General features: G+C 43.1%; 1 protein-coding gene across 2 annotated transcripts; it reads right to left on the bottom strand.

Moving 5' to 3' along the window:
- Positions 1 to 9,264: 9,264 nt before the first annotated feature.
- Positions 9,265 to 14,891, bottom strand: RPL15 (ribosomal protein L15). Of its 2 annotated transcripts, none has more exons than XM_069007289.1 (4): positions 14,804 to 14,891; positions 13,215 to 13,396; positions 11,722 to 11,858; positions 9,265 to 9,621 (listed from the first exon to the last, which is right to left on the bottom strand). In XM_069007289.1, the coding sequence occupies exons 2-4, from the start codon at positions 13,384 to 13,386 to the stop codon at positions 9,316 to 9,318; spliced, it is 615 nt and encodes a 204-aa protein (XP_068863390.1). In that variant the 5' UTR covers positions 13,387 to 13,396; positions 14,804 to 14,891; the 3' UTR covers positions 9,265 to 9,315. The 2 variants fall into 2 exon arrangements, with proteins under 2 accessions (XP_068863390.1, XP_068863389.1); XM_069007288.1 differs by having other exon boundaries at positions 13,215 to 13,399; positions 14,804 to 14,881.
- Positions 14,892 to 14,893: the final 2 nt, after the last annotated feature.

The raw sequence follows: 14,893 nt of genomic DNA, 5'->3' as shown, positions 1-14,893 counted from the left end.
ATGAACAGAGGCAAATACAACTTGCATCTGGGCCTTAAATAGCACAAGTTTGTAGAAAATTAACAGCTTTCATTACAGGTGCCATTGATCCCTAGCCCAGAGAGTGAGAACTGCCTTTTTACATCCAGGCGAAACAACTATAGTCAAATCTGAAAAAATTCTCTGGGAAATAAACCAAAACACATTTTGGCCCTGAGACTTACTACCTGTAACTACCTGAACTATAGCTGGCAGCTCAAGGGCCAAGACAGGTTCAGACTCTATCCAGCACAGTGTTCTTTCCCCTGATTGTTGTCTCACCCTGGCTAACTTGGAGGCCAAAAGATGACTTACAGTTTTGAGGTGCTGAGTTAAATCAAGACATGATGCCTGGGACACTGTATTGGACCTTGTGTGCTGCTGGATTAGGCCCAACTGGTCAAATTCTTGTTCTGAAAAGCTGGCTTCTGTAAAGAGCCTAAAGAGTTAAAGTTATTAACTGGCTTCTGAATAAAATGCATTAGGAATAAATATGCTTTAGGATAAACCTATTAAATGGATAAAAATGCCATTACCAGGGGTGAAATATGATTGTGTGACCTTTTAAATAAATAAGCCTGCTATGCACCAAATTATGTCAGATAATAAGCTTTATACATGATAAAGTCATGCAGTTGGTCTCAATCTTCAGGCATTCAATGAAATATCGCTAGCCATAAAGGGCTCCTGAAATGTTACACTAAAGAAAATTGCTTCCAGCTATAAAAACTTAACTGTTAAAACAAATGGAGTTTCTCTCATAAAACCCTTTGCAAGGCATTGGTAGCAAGAGTGAAAGCTCACTAGAAACAAACCTGAGGTATTCGAACTATTTTGCAAGTGCACAACGCTTCTTAAAATAACTCAGATTCCAGATAAATCTGGAATAACTCTATTGAAAGCAGAAGGGTGTAATCCCAAAACACCAGCATGAGATCCAAATGATATTTGTAGGGCCCTAGAAATATGTTGGTGGGATATCTCTGGGTACAAACATTGCTGGGTGTCCAAACTAATTTGCACTTGCAGTTTTGGCACTTGTACAAGCAGTGGAAATGCTGACCTCTCTGGCTGTCCTGAATCTTGGGTCTGACTGTGTTATGCCTCAGCGACTTGTCTGGATTACTCCTGACACAACAATATTCCTACGAAGGGACCATTCGTATTTGATGGGATGGAAACAGAGCTGGATATTATCAGCCTTGTGAATAAAGGCAGACTTGCATTTAGTCAGATTCAGCTACCAGCTTCACATGCAGCAAAACTGGCTCTCTGCATTGTCAGAGTAAGAACTTTCTTCTCTAAACCATTACAAAAGAGGGAAAGAAGCCAATTCTCTCATTCCTTCTAGTGATCACAGGCAAACCAACAAAACCTCCTGGTGAGGCACTTGCAGTTTTAATAAAATCATCATGGTCATTGCATCTCTTGTTACGTGAACATCAGCAAATAAATGCAATTCCCAGCTTGGGTCTTGTGCTGGTTTTGGCTGGAATAGAGTTAATTAGTTTCAAACACAGTTCCAAGGACTGAAAATACTCTTGGAATTCCCCAACAAAATCAATTATCTTCTTCAAAAGTTGGTATAAGACATTGACAAAAAGGACCATTCCTGTTTTTTCTGGGTTTTCATTTTTTTGTTTGGTTTGTTTGGGTTTTTTTTGTTTGTTTTGTGGAGTTTTCTTGTGTGTGGGTGTTTATTGTTTTTTTTTCCTGAATTGGGAAAATGCATCCTAGAAAGGATCTTCTTAACCTTCATCTGCAAACACTGACAATTTTCACCAAAGCTCAATCCAGTGCCATCTTTTCCAGGAGGGGCATTTAAAGAGACATCGAAAAATTTAAGCACACATAATCAGTCAGCCTTGCTCCAGTTCCCAGGGAGTTCACTCTCTGAGCCTTAGCAAAGAAACAGGTACATTCTCCACAACTAGTTTTAGTGCTTCTGCTAAATAGAGTGAGGTACACCATGCCAAACACAACCTAAACAGGACCACTGCAAAGGAATGGGTGGCATCATGAGGCTAGCCGTGAAATTTTATCATGTTTTCCTGAACTGGAATGCAATGTCTAGAAACAAATAATAGATCTGTTACAGGCAGGAGCTCAGCTGCATCCTGAAGATGCCTCCAGGCGCTTGCCATTTTGTTTTATTGCTGTTCCTCAACACTGGTCAAGTGTACGCATGAGTCTCGCAGAGAAGACACATTATCAGGGGTGAAGGACAACTGCTTGTTATATAATCCTGCCAAACCCTTGATACAGCAGTTCTCAGCAAACAACCATCTTGCTCTGAGTCATCTGGAAAGTCTCTGGTTCAGTGAGCTTCCAGGAGCAGACCATAAAAACAGGTTATATTTCCACTTCCCATTTCAAATTACAGGAGGCACTTATGAGTCAAGGCAATAATTTTCTCTTTATCTACCTTCAGATGCCATCCTGCATACGGATCCAGCCTGCTGAGCCAGAAGCCCTGTGGGAGTTCCCAGCCAGTGCTGGATGTCACAGCGTGCAGCTGTCCTGGGTGGCTGCTGGCACGAGGGCAACCACACTGTGAGGACATCCTTACCTGGCTCTTCAGAGAACTGGAGATGCTACCTGTGGGGCTGGACTTGCTCTGTGCTCACCAGCCTTTTTCCAAACGCCCAACACTGGTCCCTGTCAAAAGCAGGCGCTGTGTCCATTAGACCTCTGGGCTGGCCCTGCATGGCCATTCACATTTTTTCTTGTTTTATTTCCCTTTGAGGCAATGCCAAGTCTTAATCCAGTGCCGAGTCACAGATCCCAGCAGGACACATTACAGAGTCTCCCACCTCAGAGCTGGCCAGCTCAGACCCACTGCTCTCCCACCTCTGCTCCTCCCCGCCGTGCCTGACAGACCATCAGAATCAGCTCTTGTGACAACAGCGTTGGCACACAAAGCTGAGCAGCTCATCTTTTACAAACCAAACAACTACAACTTTGGCAATCTCACTCCTGTTGAACAACAGCAACAACAACAAAAAGAACCGAGTCAGCAGCAAGCAGTAGCGCGTTGCACAGAGCTGTAAATAAACCCAGGAGAAACGAGATGGGTCAGCTTGGGTTGGCTGGGGGTGCTGGTCCAGTGTTACCACTTCAGGGTGGGCCAAAGTGGGGAAAGATGGAAGGCAGTCACTTCCCTGGTTCTCTGTCTCACACCCTGAATAGGACAAAATTGCTTCAGCCTTTACTGCTATTACAAACTTCCTGTGAAACTACCATACAATTCAATATTCAAACTGTAATGCAATTAAGGTCATTTTAGGGCAACTTGCAGAATCTGTGAAAATCATCAAGTTTCATATCTGTGATTCATTTCCACACTGTCATAATTTGGCTAACATAATTATTCATGCTCAAAACTTTTCTTATTTTAAAATTATTTGTTCTTAAAATAGGTTAAAATTCAGAATGTAGTCAGAATAGCACCTACTAGAAGGCGAGATTTGCTACAGAGGCATTTTGAAGTTTTCAGTTCTAAACAGATGGGGCCATCACTGGAGAAAACAGAACTCATCTATGCCATATGCTTTACATAGTTTTATGATTCTCGTATTTTTTATTAAACTAGCCAATGAAAGTAATAACCATCCTGGAGATTTTCATTTAGCCTCAGGAGTCAGAACAGTGATTCAGTTGTCCACGGTGTTCTCTTTTTACTTTCTCAGCAACATAAATCATAAATCTAAGAATTGGGTTTTCAGTGTAACTTACAGTAATCAACTTATTTTGTGTTTCCCATTGATATGATATAACTATTGCTTTAAAATTGATGTTTATAATGGACAGCAATCACCTTCCCAGCACAAATCATTGGTGCTAACATGAAAAACTTAGTATCTTACCATTAGCTCATATGGGTTTTTAGTCTCTCCCTCTTAAGAATGGACTACCAGGCATCTATCAGAAATAAAACTACTTAGGTTAAGATTGGGGACTAGATTCTACAGATTCAACATGACCAATTGAATCAAGTATTTTCTATAATTCTATTTTAAAAAACCCCAAAACTCAAGAAAGTTCCTTTTACTTGCACAGACTTTTCCTGCGTAGCTGAATCCTACTTTGTGTCTTTTTCTGTAAAAAAGATCTTAAACAGATATTCTCCACCAACACCTGTAGCAGTAACTTGCAAAGTGAAAACAATACAAAATTTTCTGTTTTGCTTAAAAGGTTCACTGCGGCTTTGTTTAACTGTGCCTTGGCAAAACCACTTTCCAAATAGTTGCAAACAAAGCAACTTATAAAACATTATTTTTATATATGGCTCTGAAAGAACTAAGAACACAAAGCTCAAAACACAGAATTTATAAAGGTTGTGTAACTTGCCATCTAAACTTATCTGACTAATCATGAAACCCGTGAGAGAGGCAGGTGGATTGTAACAGCAGATGAGTTGAAGGGCCACGATTCTCGTACAAGGAAAGGGTTCAAATAATTGCTTGTTAGTCATAGAAAAACAATGCTGCAAGAAAACTGTATGAATAAATGAACAAGTGAACACTGAACTAATGAGCTACTTCCTCTGTTTGGTGGATGAGCTCTCAGGGGATGACGACTCATTTTCATTACATGTGTGAACACTATGCAGAGTTAACAGGGTCTTGGTTTCTGCCTGCTGCTCTGTTGACACATAGCCTGGTGACAAAGCCTGGGACATGGAGGGCTTGAGCACTGGACACAGTACATTTATTTCACAGCACCAAATGAGAACTGTCCTCCCACTCTGGATTTGGTGAAGTGCAGCCGCTGCCTGGTGTTTCAGGGAAGCAGAATGATACCAGAGACACAGGCACGTGGAGCTGTAGGTTTGTTCAGCCAGGTTTGTACCGTGGGGACTGCCCCACACAGACCTGGCTGATGAGCCCTGTGAGACCCTGGCTAGCTATAGCCTCCTCTATCAGGTGTTCCTGTCACCAGGCACCTGCACCAAGGTACTAACAAGCCCCACTGAAAGCCAGCTTGTCTTCTTTGTTCTCCTCCTTTATTTATTCTTTTTTCTCTTCTATGTGCCTCTCCACTCTTGTGTTTCCAAGAGAACTCCTCAACTTGCACATGGACAGCCAGCTTGGGTCCAGAGGCATTCTTCTGCTGCTCTTGTGCAAGGAGATACAGACTGCAAAACCCCTATGGAGTCAGCTAGGGTCCAGCATATTAACTAGCGAGGGTTTTCCCAAAGCCAGGCACTAGAAATGCAGGGAGACCTGAGAAGGCTTGGAAGAGGGGTACCTGCCATCTGAGAGAGCAGGGTCAGCCAGCATTGGTCTTATCAGAGCCAGGCTTAATTTAATCACTCATCTGCTCCCTGATCCCCAGGATACCCCTGAATGATGGATGGATGACAGTATTTAATGAGATTGAATGTCATCTTCATTACAATAAGAGCCTTTAATTACATCACTGAACATCATTTGATACCAAAGAAAAGCATGCTCTCCTAAATTTCAGGCAGTAACAAGGGGTCCAGAAGAACTGGGCTGCAGTCCTGGCTTTGCCAGAGGCCTCTTCTGGCCCATTAGGTAAGAGCAGGATAGGCACTGAATTAAAGGTTGTGTAAGCAGTGTAGCTCAGACACTTCCTAACTGTAGGGAGCGAGACTCTGCAACCTAAACACTCTGTGTGTAATTATTAAATTGAAGCTGATTCAGAACCCTGACACATGAAGAGAACGACCTACAGGCTCTCCATCCTTTCATACAGCTTTACATTTCAAACAATTACTTTAAAAGGATTGGATCAAAAAGTTGGTGCTTGCTCAAAGCCCCAGAAAAGAGCATCCAATTCAAATCCAAATTGGGTATTTTTGTGGCTGTAGCAGTGTTTCCATCACTCTGAGTATTTTGGCTTGATATTCTCCGAACCAGACTTGTGTCTGCTGGAAAAGAAAAGAAATGTACAAAAATACACTGTTTTTTCCCAGCTTGCAGAGTGAGTAGATAATAGAGTAGGAATCAGGCTCTATTTTTAGAGCCTCACTTTTTAATTCATTAGCTGCACAGAACTCTTCACAGGCAGTCACTTTTCTCTACTGGGTCAAGGCTAGTGAACAACTGCTGCATTACAAGGACAGAGATAAGTGAGAAAGTCAAGCTATAACTCTCCTCCATCACTAATTACTTCATTCTAAGGCCCCCACAAAAATCACCAGTGAAATTCCATGACCTTCTGCTGCAAGGAAGGAGCCAACTGCCTCCTCCACCAGCATCTGTGCCTTCCGCAGGCATCACGCCAGTGTCCCTCTCCCAGCAGCACACAGCTGCCCCACAGAGATTCCCAATGCTTTGGAGACAAAGCAAGGAAACAATTACACTCACTGTTGATTAGTGAGTCCCTACTTTTCAACCTAGCTAGTGTTGCCAAGTAATGAGCACTTCTATTAAGTATGTGGAAGGGAGTACTACTTGTTTATTTAAAGAACATCCTAAATCACACAATCTGTTTTTACACATCCCACCCTTCAGGACAGAAATAGTGCCCTTGCCAGGCCCTCACCTTGTACCAAAAGCTGAGTGATTAGCTAATCTAGGCAGCTGACACAAAAGTGAAATCCAGCCTAATAAAAGCTAACAGTCAACTATTTCCAACAGCACCTAAAACCAGGCTGAACCAGGCTGGTACTGTACAGCCCCATTTCTCTGCAGTGTAACTGTGGTATTCATTTTGTCTTGCTTAGAAACCAGACAGCTCTTTTAATTACATCCAAAACGTGCCTGCTCAGACTGAGAAATGATCAGTCCTGCACACAGAGCCAAGTAGATGGCTTGGAAACAGATTACTGGATTCCTCTATGTCTTAATAGATTAGTCTTAATAGATTTGCCTAGTGAAATTCCTGAAGCTTCCTCTTCCCTCCCCCTGCCCTCCTTCAGCTACAGCTTAGTGTCCCTGTTTCAGGCAGACCCTTGGTGTCTGGGGAGGGTTGAACTCAAGTTACAGCCTCTCACTAGGACAGTCTCAGATGACTGGTTTCTACCACAATCTTAAGGAACACAGGCTACTAGCAATCTCTTGAACTTGCAAAACAGGTTCAAGAATCAAGCAGGAAAGGCAGAGATCACATAACCTCTCTCTAACCCTGACTTCTCAAGCCAACAACCCCAAACAAAGGAAGTTTTTCCTCAATGTTTTGCCTTCTTTAAATAAAGATTTTAATAAAAGATAATGTGTCTTACCACTTCACATAAATTTTGCATGGCAATGTCCCTTCAAACTCAAAATCATTTTTAAGAGCGTAAGACACTTCCAGTGTGGAAAAACACTAAGGAAATCCGATTTCTCAAAGACTTGGAATGAGCTGTACATACTCAGAGCATCCTTTGAAGGCACTACCATCTGTTTCAAATTCCTTCACTGGTCTGACAGACACCATGGTACACTGTCATCAGCAGTTTTCAATAAACTTTGGAGGGGACAGTGCTTTTCCCCTTATTTTAAAGCTCAAAGAGTTACAGTACCAAGGGCCAGCCTCAGGCAGGTCACTGAAGACACCTGCCACGTGCTGCACGGTTTGAAGGCTGGCAAAGGATACAGCATTAGTGCTGACTGCCCCATCACCTACTGTCACCTTCCCCATCGTGGCAAGGGTCCAAACAGCTTAACAACCCCTAGTACAGTATCATCAGTCTTGAAGTTGTTGCCTTAAAAAAAACCCAACCAAACAACAACAACAACAACAAAAAAAAATCATAGATTCGGGTTGAAGGGACCTTAAAGCCAGTTCCAAATCTCCTGCCATGGGCAGGGACGCCTTTTTCTAGACCATGTTGCTCAAACAGACAAAAGAAATTCCAGAGGAATGGACACACTGGCCATACTGGCACTACCTTAAACCCTTAAATCTACAAACCAGACAGATCAGCCCCCTCTCTGCAATAACCTCATCCATGCTCAGGAGAGACTTCACTCATCAAATTTGCTCTGAGAAACTTCCTGTTCTACACCATCACAGGAGCTGCTTTCAAGAACACCAGAGATACTTCAAAGGAGAGGCTAAAAATATCTCCCTTCTTTAAAGCAGACAGCTTTAACAATTTTTAACAGAAGATTACTTTGCCTTTTTCTTGTTTGAACCAAACAAAACACATCATTAAAGAATTGCCACCTTGAGCTGTTCTTCCTGGCTTTAAGAACACACTGCCAAAATGTCTCTTCTTCAGACTACCACCCTCCTGTATGAACTTTAACTAAAGAGGAGTATTAAGTGAATTTCTCAGTTGAAGGGAAAATCTTGACATGTTTTAAGTCTCAGGAGAAAAAAAAGAGAAAAAATCAATCCACATCCCAAGCTGCTGGAAGACACAGCTACTTTTTGGGCTTTCTATCAATGTCTTTTCCTATCACTACCCAACGGACACAGTACACAATCTGTGGAAGCTAGGACAGCCATCCACCTAATTTACCAGGAACTGCATTTCATCTCTTGGCTTTTATGTGAAAGCTGGCTTCATGCTGAAAGGTCACACTGTAATTTCACAAAAAGTAGTCAAAAATACATTCATCTATAACTGTTATCCAAATGTGGTTATTTCTACCACCTAACCATGCAGAGAAATCAGAATGCAGCTCTTTAACAGAGAGACATGTTTTCTGCTCTGGGAGCAAAAGGAAGGTTTAAGAAACTGTCCCCCCTCAACCTTGACAAATGAAATAATACCTACTCTACAGTCAGTATTTTACTATTCAGCCTAAAACCTTATCATTCTTTGTGATGTGTCCACATTTTTAATACTGTGCACTTCAATGACCAGAGCAAGCTTTACCTTTCCATTCTGTGCTTAGTTGATTCAGACAATGTAGCTGAGAGGCCTGAGAGCTGGTTTGACACTGAAGATGTAAAAAAACCCAGAACTTGAAAAATAAAATTGCCATTAGTATTTAATCACCTATAAAAAATAAATGAGCACTTTCAGTTTACATCTCATTGCACAAGATCAAAGCTGGCCTTCAGTCTAAGCACAGGACGCAGAGACCCCAACCTACAGACAGTGACTAGATATATGCCCACCAAGAGAAAAAAGATCACGGACCAGCCCTTGGGCTTTCGATACACACAGCACACGCCCTTCCATGTTGAAAGTGAAACCCACCACAGACCTCTATACTCAGGGCCCACAATCTTCACAAGTATCAAATTACATTTTCAAAAGCCTGTCAAAATATGGAAACATCTGAACTCCTGGAGAATTCTACACTTATCCACGTAACTCAAGAAGCAGCAGAAGCACTGTTAAATTTAACAACCTGCATGAGCTTTATTAGATGGCCACGTTTACAAGAATTAGCGGTAGCGGTGCAGCTGCAGGGTGTTGCGCCTTCTCCAGGCCGCACGGCGTGAGCCACCGATGGTGTGGTGGAACTTGTGGCCCTTGCCAAGCCCGCGGCTCTTGCGCCCAGCTGACGTCAGCCCACGCATCTCTCTGTGCTTGTGGACGGGCTTGGTGATCCATTGGGTGTCAGGGTTCCGCCTGATGGTCTTATGGAAGGGATCAATCAGGATCACTTCAAAAAACTTGTAAGTGGAATCTTCACCCACCCAATACGAGTTCAAGACTCTCAGAGCGCCACAGTGACGGCCAGCACGTTCCTAGAGGAAAAAATGAATGCAAAAGGCTGTAAAACCATGGATGCAGCACACTCTTCATGCAGAAAGATGACTCACTCAAACATAAAATTTCAATTTTCCCCAAGAGAACCTCTTTTCCTACAAAAACTCATCCCCTTCCAGTTGCAAAGGTACAAGAAAAGTAATAGCTGAAAAGAATGCTGTGTTACAAAAAAAAAAAAGGCCGTTCGGATTCCTGCATGAAACAGGTTTTAAAGACCATGAGCAGGAAGGTGCTTGGTTGACAAAAGAAAGAACTCTCTGTACACAGAAGCACCCAGTCAGTAAATATACAATGTTAAAAATAACTTCAACGTGAAGATGAAGAGCATGAGCTGCACTTGAGCTCATGGAACAATCTTTTGTGGGAAGTTATGAAAGACTGATTAATTTGCGCATCCAAAGCTACAGGGAAGAAAGGCATTTCTGCAGAGAGTAAGCCTGTACTGGTAGGAGTAAAGGAATAGCTGATGTAACACCTCTTTGTACTACTGCTAGCATATTAGTGCTTGCTATTCCTATCCTCACTTGTGGTTGTAAAGATGCAATCTTAGTTTAGAAAACAAAACAAAGCAGAAAATAGCAATTATAGCTATTATGCCATCTGCTTCTCCCATCAAGAATGCTCCGTACTTAAAACACCCTATGTGTGCTCAGTTGTAGGACTTTATCTTCATCATGGGGAAGCATGACCAATGGACCCCATTCATCTTCTTCCCCAATGTAATCCTAACCTATTGCTACAGGCCTCCCTAAACAGCACTTGACTATTTCCTGCACACAGAGTAACATTTTTTCAAGTCTTCATTTTCTTCCAGTGTGAGAGCAACACCTGTATGAAACATTAGAACATCAACCACCCTCGACCAGCTTCTATTCAAGGATGGGAGCTCCAACTGAGGCTCCACGTTTCTATAATCTGAAAAATGTAAGTCTTCAGGAAAGACTGTTGTCAGATTCAGAAAAATTCAAGCTAAAACTGAGGGCAAATAACTTCTTCCATAGTTGTCATAAGTGAGCATGTGATTAGCCATCAGGTATCTGGGAGTAACATATATGAAGAGAATGCCATGAGCACTGAAAACAGAATTGCATTTTTAATTCAAACTCATCACCTTTGTTTCTTTTAAATAAGCATATCCCATTTACATTTTTTCATTGGGGAACAAAAAAAATCCCACCATATTCAACTTTCAGAAGTCACTCAGAAATATTTTTTAAGTCCTGAGAACAGAAAAGTCTTCTGCTTCAAGACGGAAAGGCAGCAATACTCTCCCCTCTTCCACAATGTCTCATTTGAGAATGCAGACTGGTATTAACTAACCCACTGAAAAAGTTCTTTTTGTAAAGGTGAGAACTGTATCTCTTCCAGACTACTGCTGTGACAGCAGTAAAGTTTTCAAGATCTCATCGAATCAAAGCTTATATTTTGAGTATTTCAGTAACAATATCTCACCTAAAAATAAATTAACCCCCAACCTGTGTGCTTATGAGATACCAAAGCTTTTTATAAAGAAGCAGGTGGTCTCTGGCATGCTGCCTTCAGCTCCTGCAATACAGCTAAGTATGCTGTGCAACAGTACTACTACACAAACAGGTGCTACAGGCTTTAAGTCAGAAAATCACGTGTACTTTGTGAAAGGACCATCACCTACAGCTGGTGATCCACACCACGTGGCAGGGAACACAGGAGTGGGATTTACTGACAAGTTAAGACACCTTAGCACACACAAATTCTTATGTCTCATGCCTAGCTCTTTATTTCACTGTGGCTTGGACTAGTTATGTGTTTTTCATAACAAATATTGTGGCATACTTTAGAAGTATACACTATGAACTTCATTAAACCAGCTAAGTGGTTCCCACAGACCCCATTTTTAAAGTCTGAATAGTTTTTTATTGTCTCAATAAAGCTTTTAAAGACATTCTCCTGCTTTCCTGCCACCATTATTCAAAATCTTTTACCCAACTTACTAACAAAGCAGCTGGTTTGGTTTTATATTTTTTGTCTCTGAGTATTTTCAGCTTTTACAGACTAAAACTTTCCAACCCAAACTTGTGAGCAGTAACCAAAATACTCACCTCTGCTACAGACTGAAGACTCCGGGCAAACTTGAGCTGGTTAACACCATGATGTACAGGTTTACCATAGGTTGCACCTTTCGGGACCGGGCGTTTGCGACCACCACGGCGAACACGGACACGGTAGATGACGTAACCTAAAACAAACAGTGCCTTAGGAACAAGAACAATTCGAGTAGCAATTTTCATCCCTGTACCCAAAAATTTACACGAAATGCTGCAACACGAAGTCATTATACCAATTTTTACCAAAATTTACAATTCGAGGTGGATAGTACAAGATGTTTTTGTCATTTTCATTACAACTGACTAAGGAGAGTGATATCCTGTCACAACCATTTCTTGGTTCCAAACCAGAGCTTATGGCACCTGTTTAGTCTGTTTTAGTCCCAAACAGACTAAAATCAGCTACAGCTATATTGTAATACAATCATAAAATAAAACCCCACCAAAACCACTACCCAAACCCCACAATTCAGATGGCAGCACTCACAAAGCACTGAAGCACAAGCCATCCACAAACCCTGCTGAAATCTGGTCACTGAGAAATGAGGAAACTAGATGAACAGTGACAGAAATGCCAAGTCTTAGCTTTTTATTTTCTTGTGAATAAAAATACTGGTTTTTAACTGGATTTCCTCAAGTTACTCATGGATGGCCACTTTTCCCATTTCTTTCCCCAACGAGTAACTGTTTTCCAATGACAATACAAACTCCATCACCTTGCCCAAGTACATGCAGCTGTAACAGTCATAGTACAGCTTGTGTTGGAAGGAGCCTTAAAGACCACTAAATTCCAACCCCCCTGCCATGGACAGGGACACCTTCCACCAGACCAGTCTGCTCAGAGCTCCATCCAGCCTGTGCTTGGACACTGCCAGGGATGAGGTATTCAACTTCTCTGGGCAACCTGTTCCAGTGCCTCACCACCCTCACAGTAAAGAATATCTTCCTAATATCTAATCTAAACCTACTCTTTCAGTTTGAAGCCATTCCCCCTTGTCCTGTCACTACATGCTCTTGTGCAAGTCTCCATCCAGATCCCTTGTAGCTCTTTTCAGGTGCTAGGTCACAATTCAGTCACCCTGAAAAAAGTCAGAGTAACACATGACAAAACTTGGGCAGAGAAAGGACACCCCCCAACCCTAGGATACTAAAAACACTGCTCAATTCTGTGGAACTAACGTTGCACAAGAACAAAAACTGAGGCCAAAGCCCATTTGATCTTCACCTGCCAGAACAGCCACAGAAGGCACAGACGCAAAATTAAGTGAAGTTAAGGTTTTAAGGCTTTTAAAAGTTTAGGTTTAAGTTTAAGGCTGTGGGCACTGCTACCGACTGAGAACATTTATGATATTCTTTTCATTTCACGCAGGACACTGCCGTTTATTGGGGGATACTTCAGTTCCAGATTTTGATTTTCTGCTGTCACTGAAGGAAGCCAATGTCACTCCATCGTGAGGCACACGGACTCCGCCTCTCCGTGCCATTACCTTGCTTGGCCTTGTATCCCAGCCTGCGGGCTTTATCGGGTCGTGTAGGGCGCGGGGCCCGGTGCAAGGCCGACAGCTGGCGGTACTGCCAGCAGCGCACGCGCAGCAGGAACCGCATCACGTCCGACTGCTTCTTCCTCCATAGCTCCTGGATGTACTTGTAGGCACCCATAGCTGTCTACCTGCTGGACAGAGAGCTCAGTGAAAACAATGCACCAAAAGCAATTCCCAGTTTGAACATCTTCCAAGGGTGGCACTGCACAAAACCACACATGGAACAGCACTGAAAGACAGGGACCTCTGAAGCGTCTTTGTACCACTGACACCTGAGAACATGGATCACACCTGGCAGCCTTCAGCACAACATGCTGCAGTCACCATTCCCAGCAATTTTCTTCCTTTTTGAATGTTCTGAAGTGTTAAACTCCTCAACTGAGAAATTTTCAGATGTGTTATGTCTGATACTACCAAACCCAACGATTAATACCTGAAACAAGTTGTAAATATCAATCTATAAAGAACCACAGGTCTGCAAGAAGTGTGGCCTTTGTTGTTAACTCTTACTTTAGTAAGGTTTTACTTCTAAGTGAAAGCTGAACAGTTTCATCAGTAAGTGCAAATTTAACAGTTGCTTAAGAAATAAACTAGATTGGGCCTTTTGCTTCCTTAGAGCTATTCACTTGGTGTCTCCCGCATCTCAGGAGAGACAAGGCCTTCCTCCACATCCACTGAAACTGGGCTTTAAGTAGAATGGGATGTACTGATCACGCAATACTAAGCAAGAAGTGTCATAACTTAGTATCCTACTGCTGCTGACATTTGTGTTTTGCTCCACAGATGCCCTGTGGGTTTTTTAAATTGTTTCTGCTGAACACCGTCGGGGTCAGTTTGTATTGACTTCAGCAGAGCAAGGACTCAACACAAAGTTCTTACAGATCAAATTTTGCCCTTAAGAAAATAATGACTATTACAAAGTCCCTCTTCTGAGCTGAAATTGTCTTAAAAGCTGAAGACATTTAAAAAAATCAAATATTACTTTATTTTTTAATCATGCTTACTGCTGTCTTCCTGAAAACCTCTGAGGCCTTACACATGTGCAGCAATCAGCACGTGTACCTGAACTCCATCAAGCCCCCACCCAACTCACCATCAGATACAAGCAGCTCACTTTATTTACATTTAAAAACACGCCAAAAATAGTTCGTGTGTGACTTTGGACACCCCTCTTGTTTGAACGTGCCCAGCTATGGTTCATCCATTCCTACTCCCAGCCACCCCATCTTTTCACTGCATAATGGCACAAAACCCCCAGGAGCAAACCGCAAACCAGGGCGCGCCGTCTGTCACCGACCTGCGCCCGCTCTGCCACGCCAGGGCCACCCTGGGTGGCCCGCTCCCCTCCCCGCCCCGGCCCACCGAGGCGCAGCCCGCGGACCCTCCTCCACCGGCCTCCCAGAGGCGCCGCGCCGCAGGAGCAGCCCCATCCCACCCGGAGCCGGGCGGGCGCGGCGGCGGGACGGGCGGATGGACGCTCGGGTCCCGGGATGGGCACGGATTGAGGGAAAGGCCGCGCGCGGACCGGCCCTCACCTGATGGCGCCCAGCACCGGAAAGGAAGAACCCTGCTACCCACAACCCCTCGGGGCCACACCGCACTTCTGGCGGCGGCAGCGGTGCCTC

This window comes from Aphelocoma coerulescens, chromosome 2, assembly GCF_041296385.1.
Source record: "Aphelocoma coerulescens isolate FSJ_1873_10779 chromosome 2, UR_Acoe_1.0, whole genome shotgun sequence".
Classification (NCBI taxonomy): domain Eukaryota; kingdom Metazoa; phylum Chordata; class Aves; order Passeriformes; family Corvidae; genus Aphelocoma; species Aphelocoma coerulescens.
Note: the sequence above shows the minus strand (reverse complement) of the source record. Positions and strands in the feature narration are given on the sequence as shown.

Bases quoted from the DNA above. Each gene is read 5' to 3' on its own strand.
- RPL15 (XM_069007289.1), bottom strand. From the start codon at position 13,386: ATGGGTGCCTACAAGTACATCCAGGAGCTATGGAGGAAGAAGCAGTCG. The intron at 11,859-13,214 runs GTAATGGCACGG...TGTTTGTTTTAG, and splicing joins GGGATACAAGGCCAAGCAAG to GTTACGTCATCTACCGTGTC. The intron at 9,622-11,721 runs GTGAGTATTTTG...TTTTTCCTCTAG, and splicing joins GTCTTCAGTCTGTAGCAGAG to GAACGTGCTGGCCGTCACTG.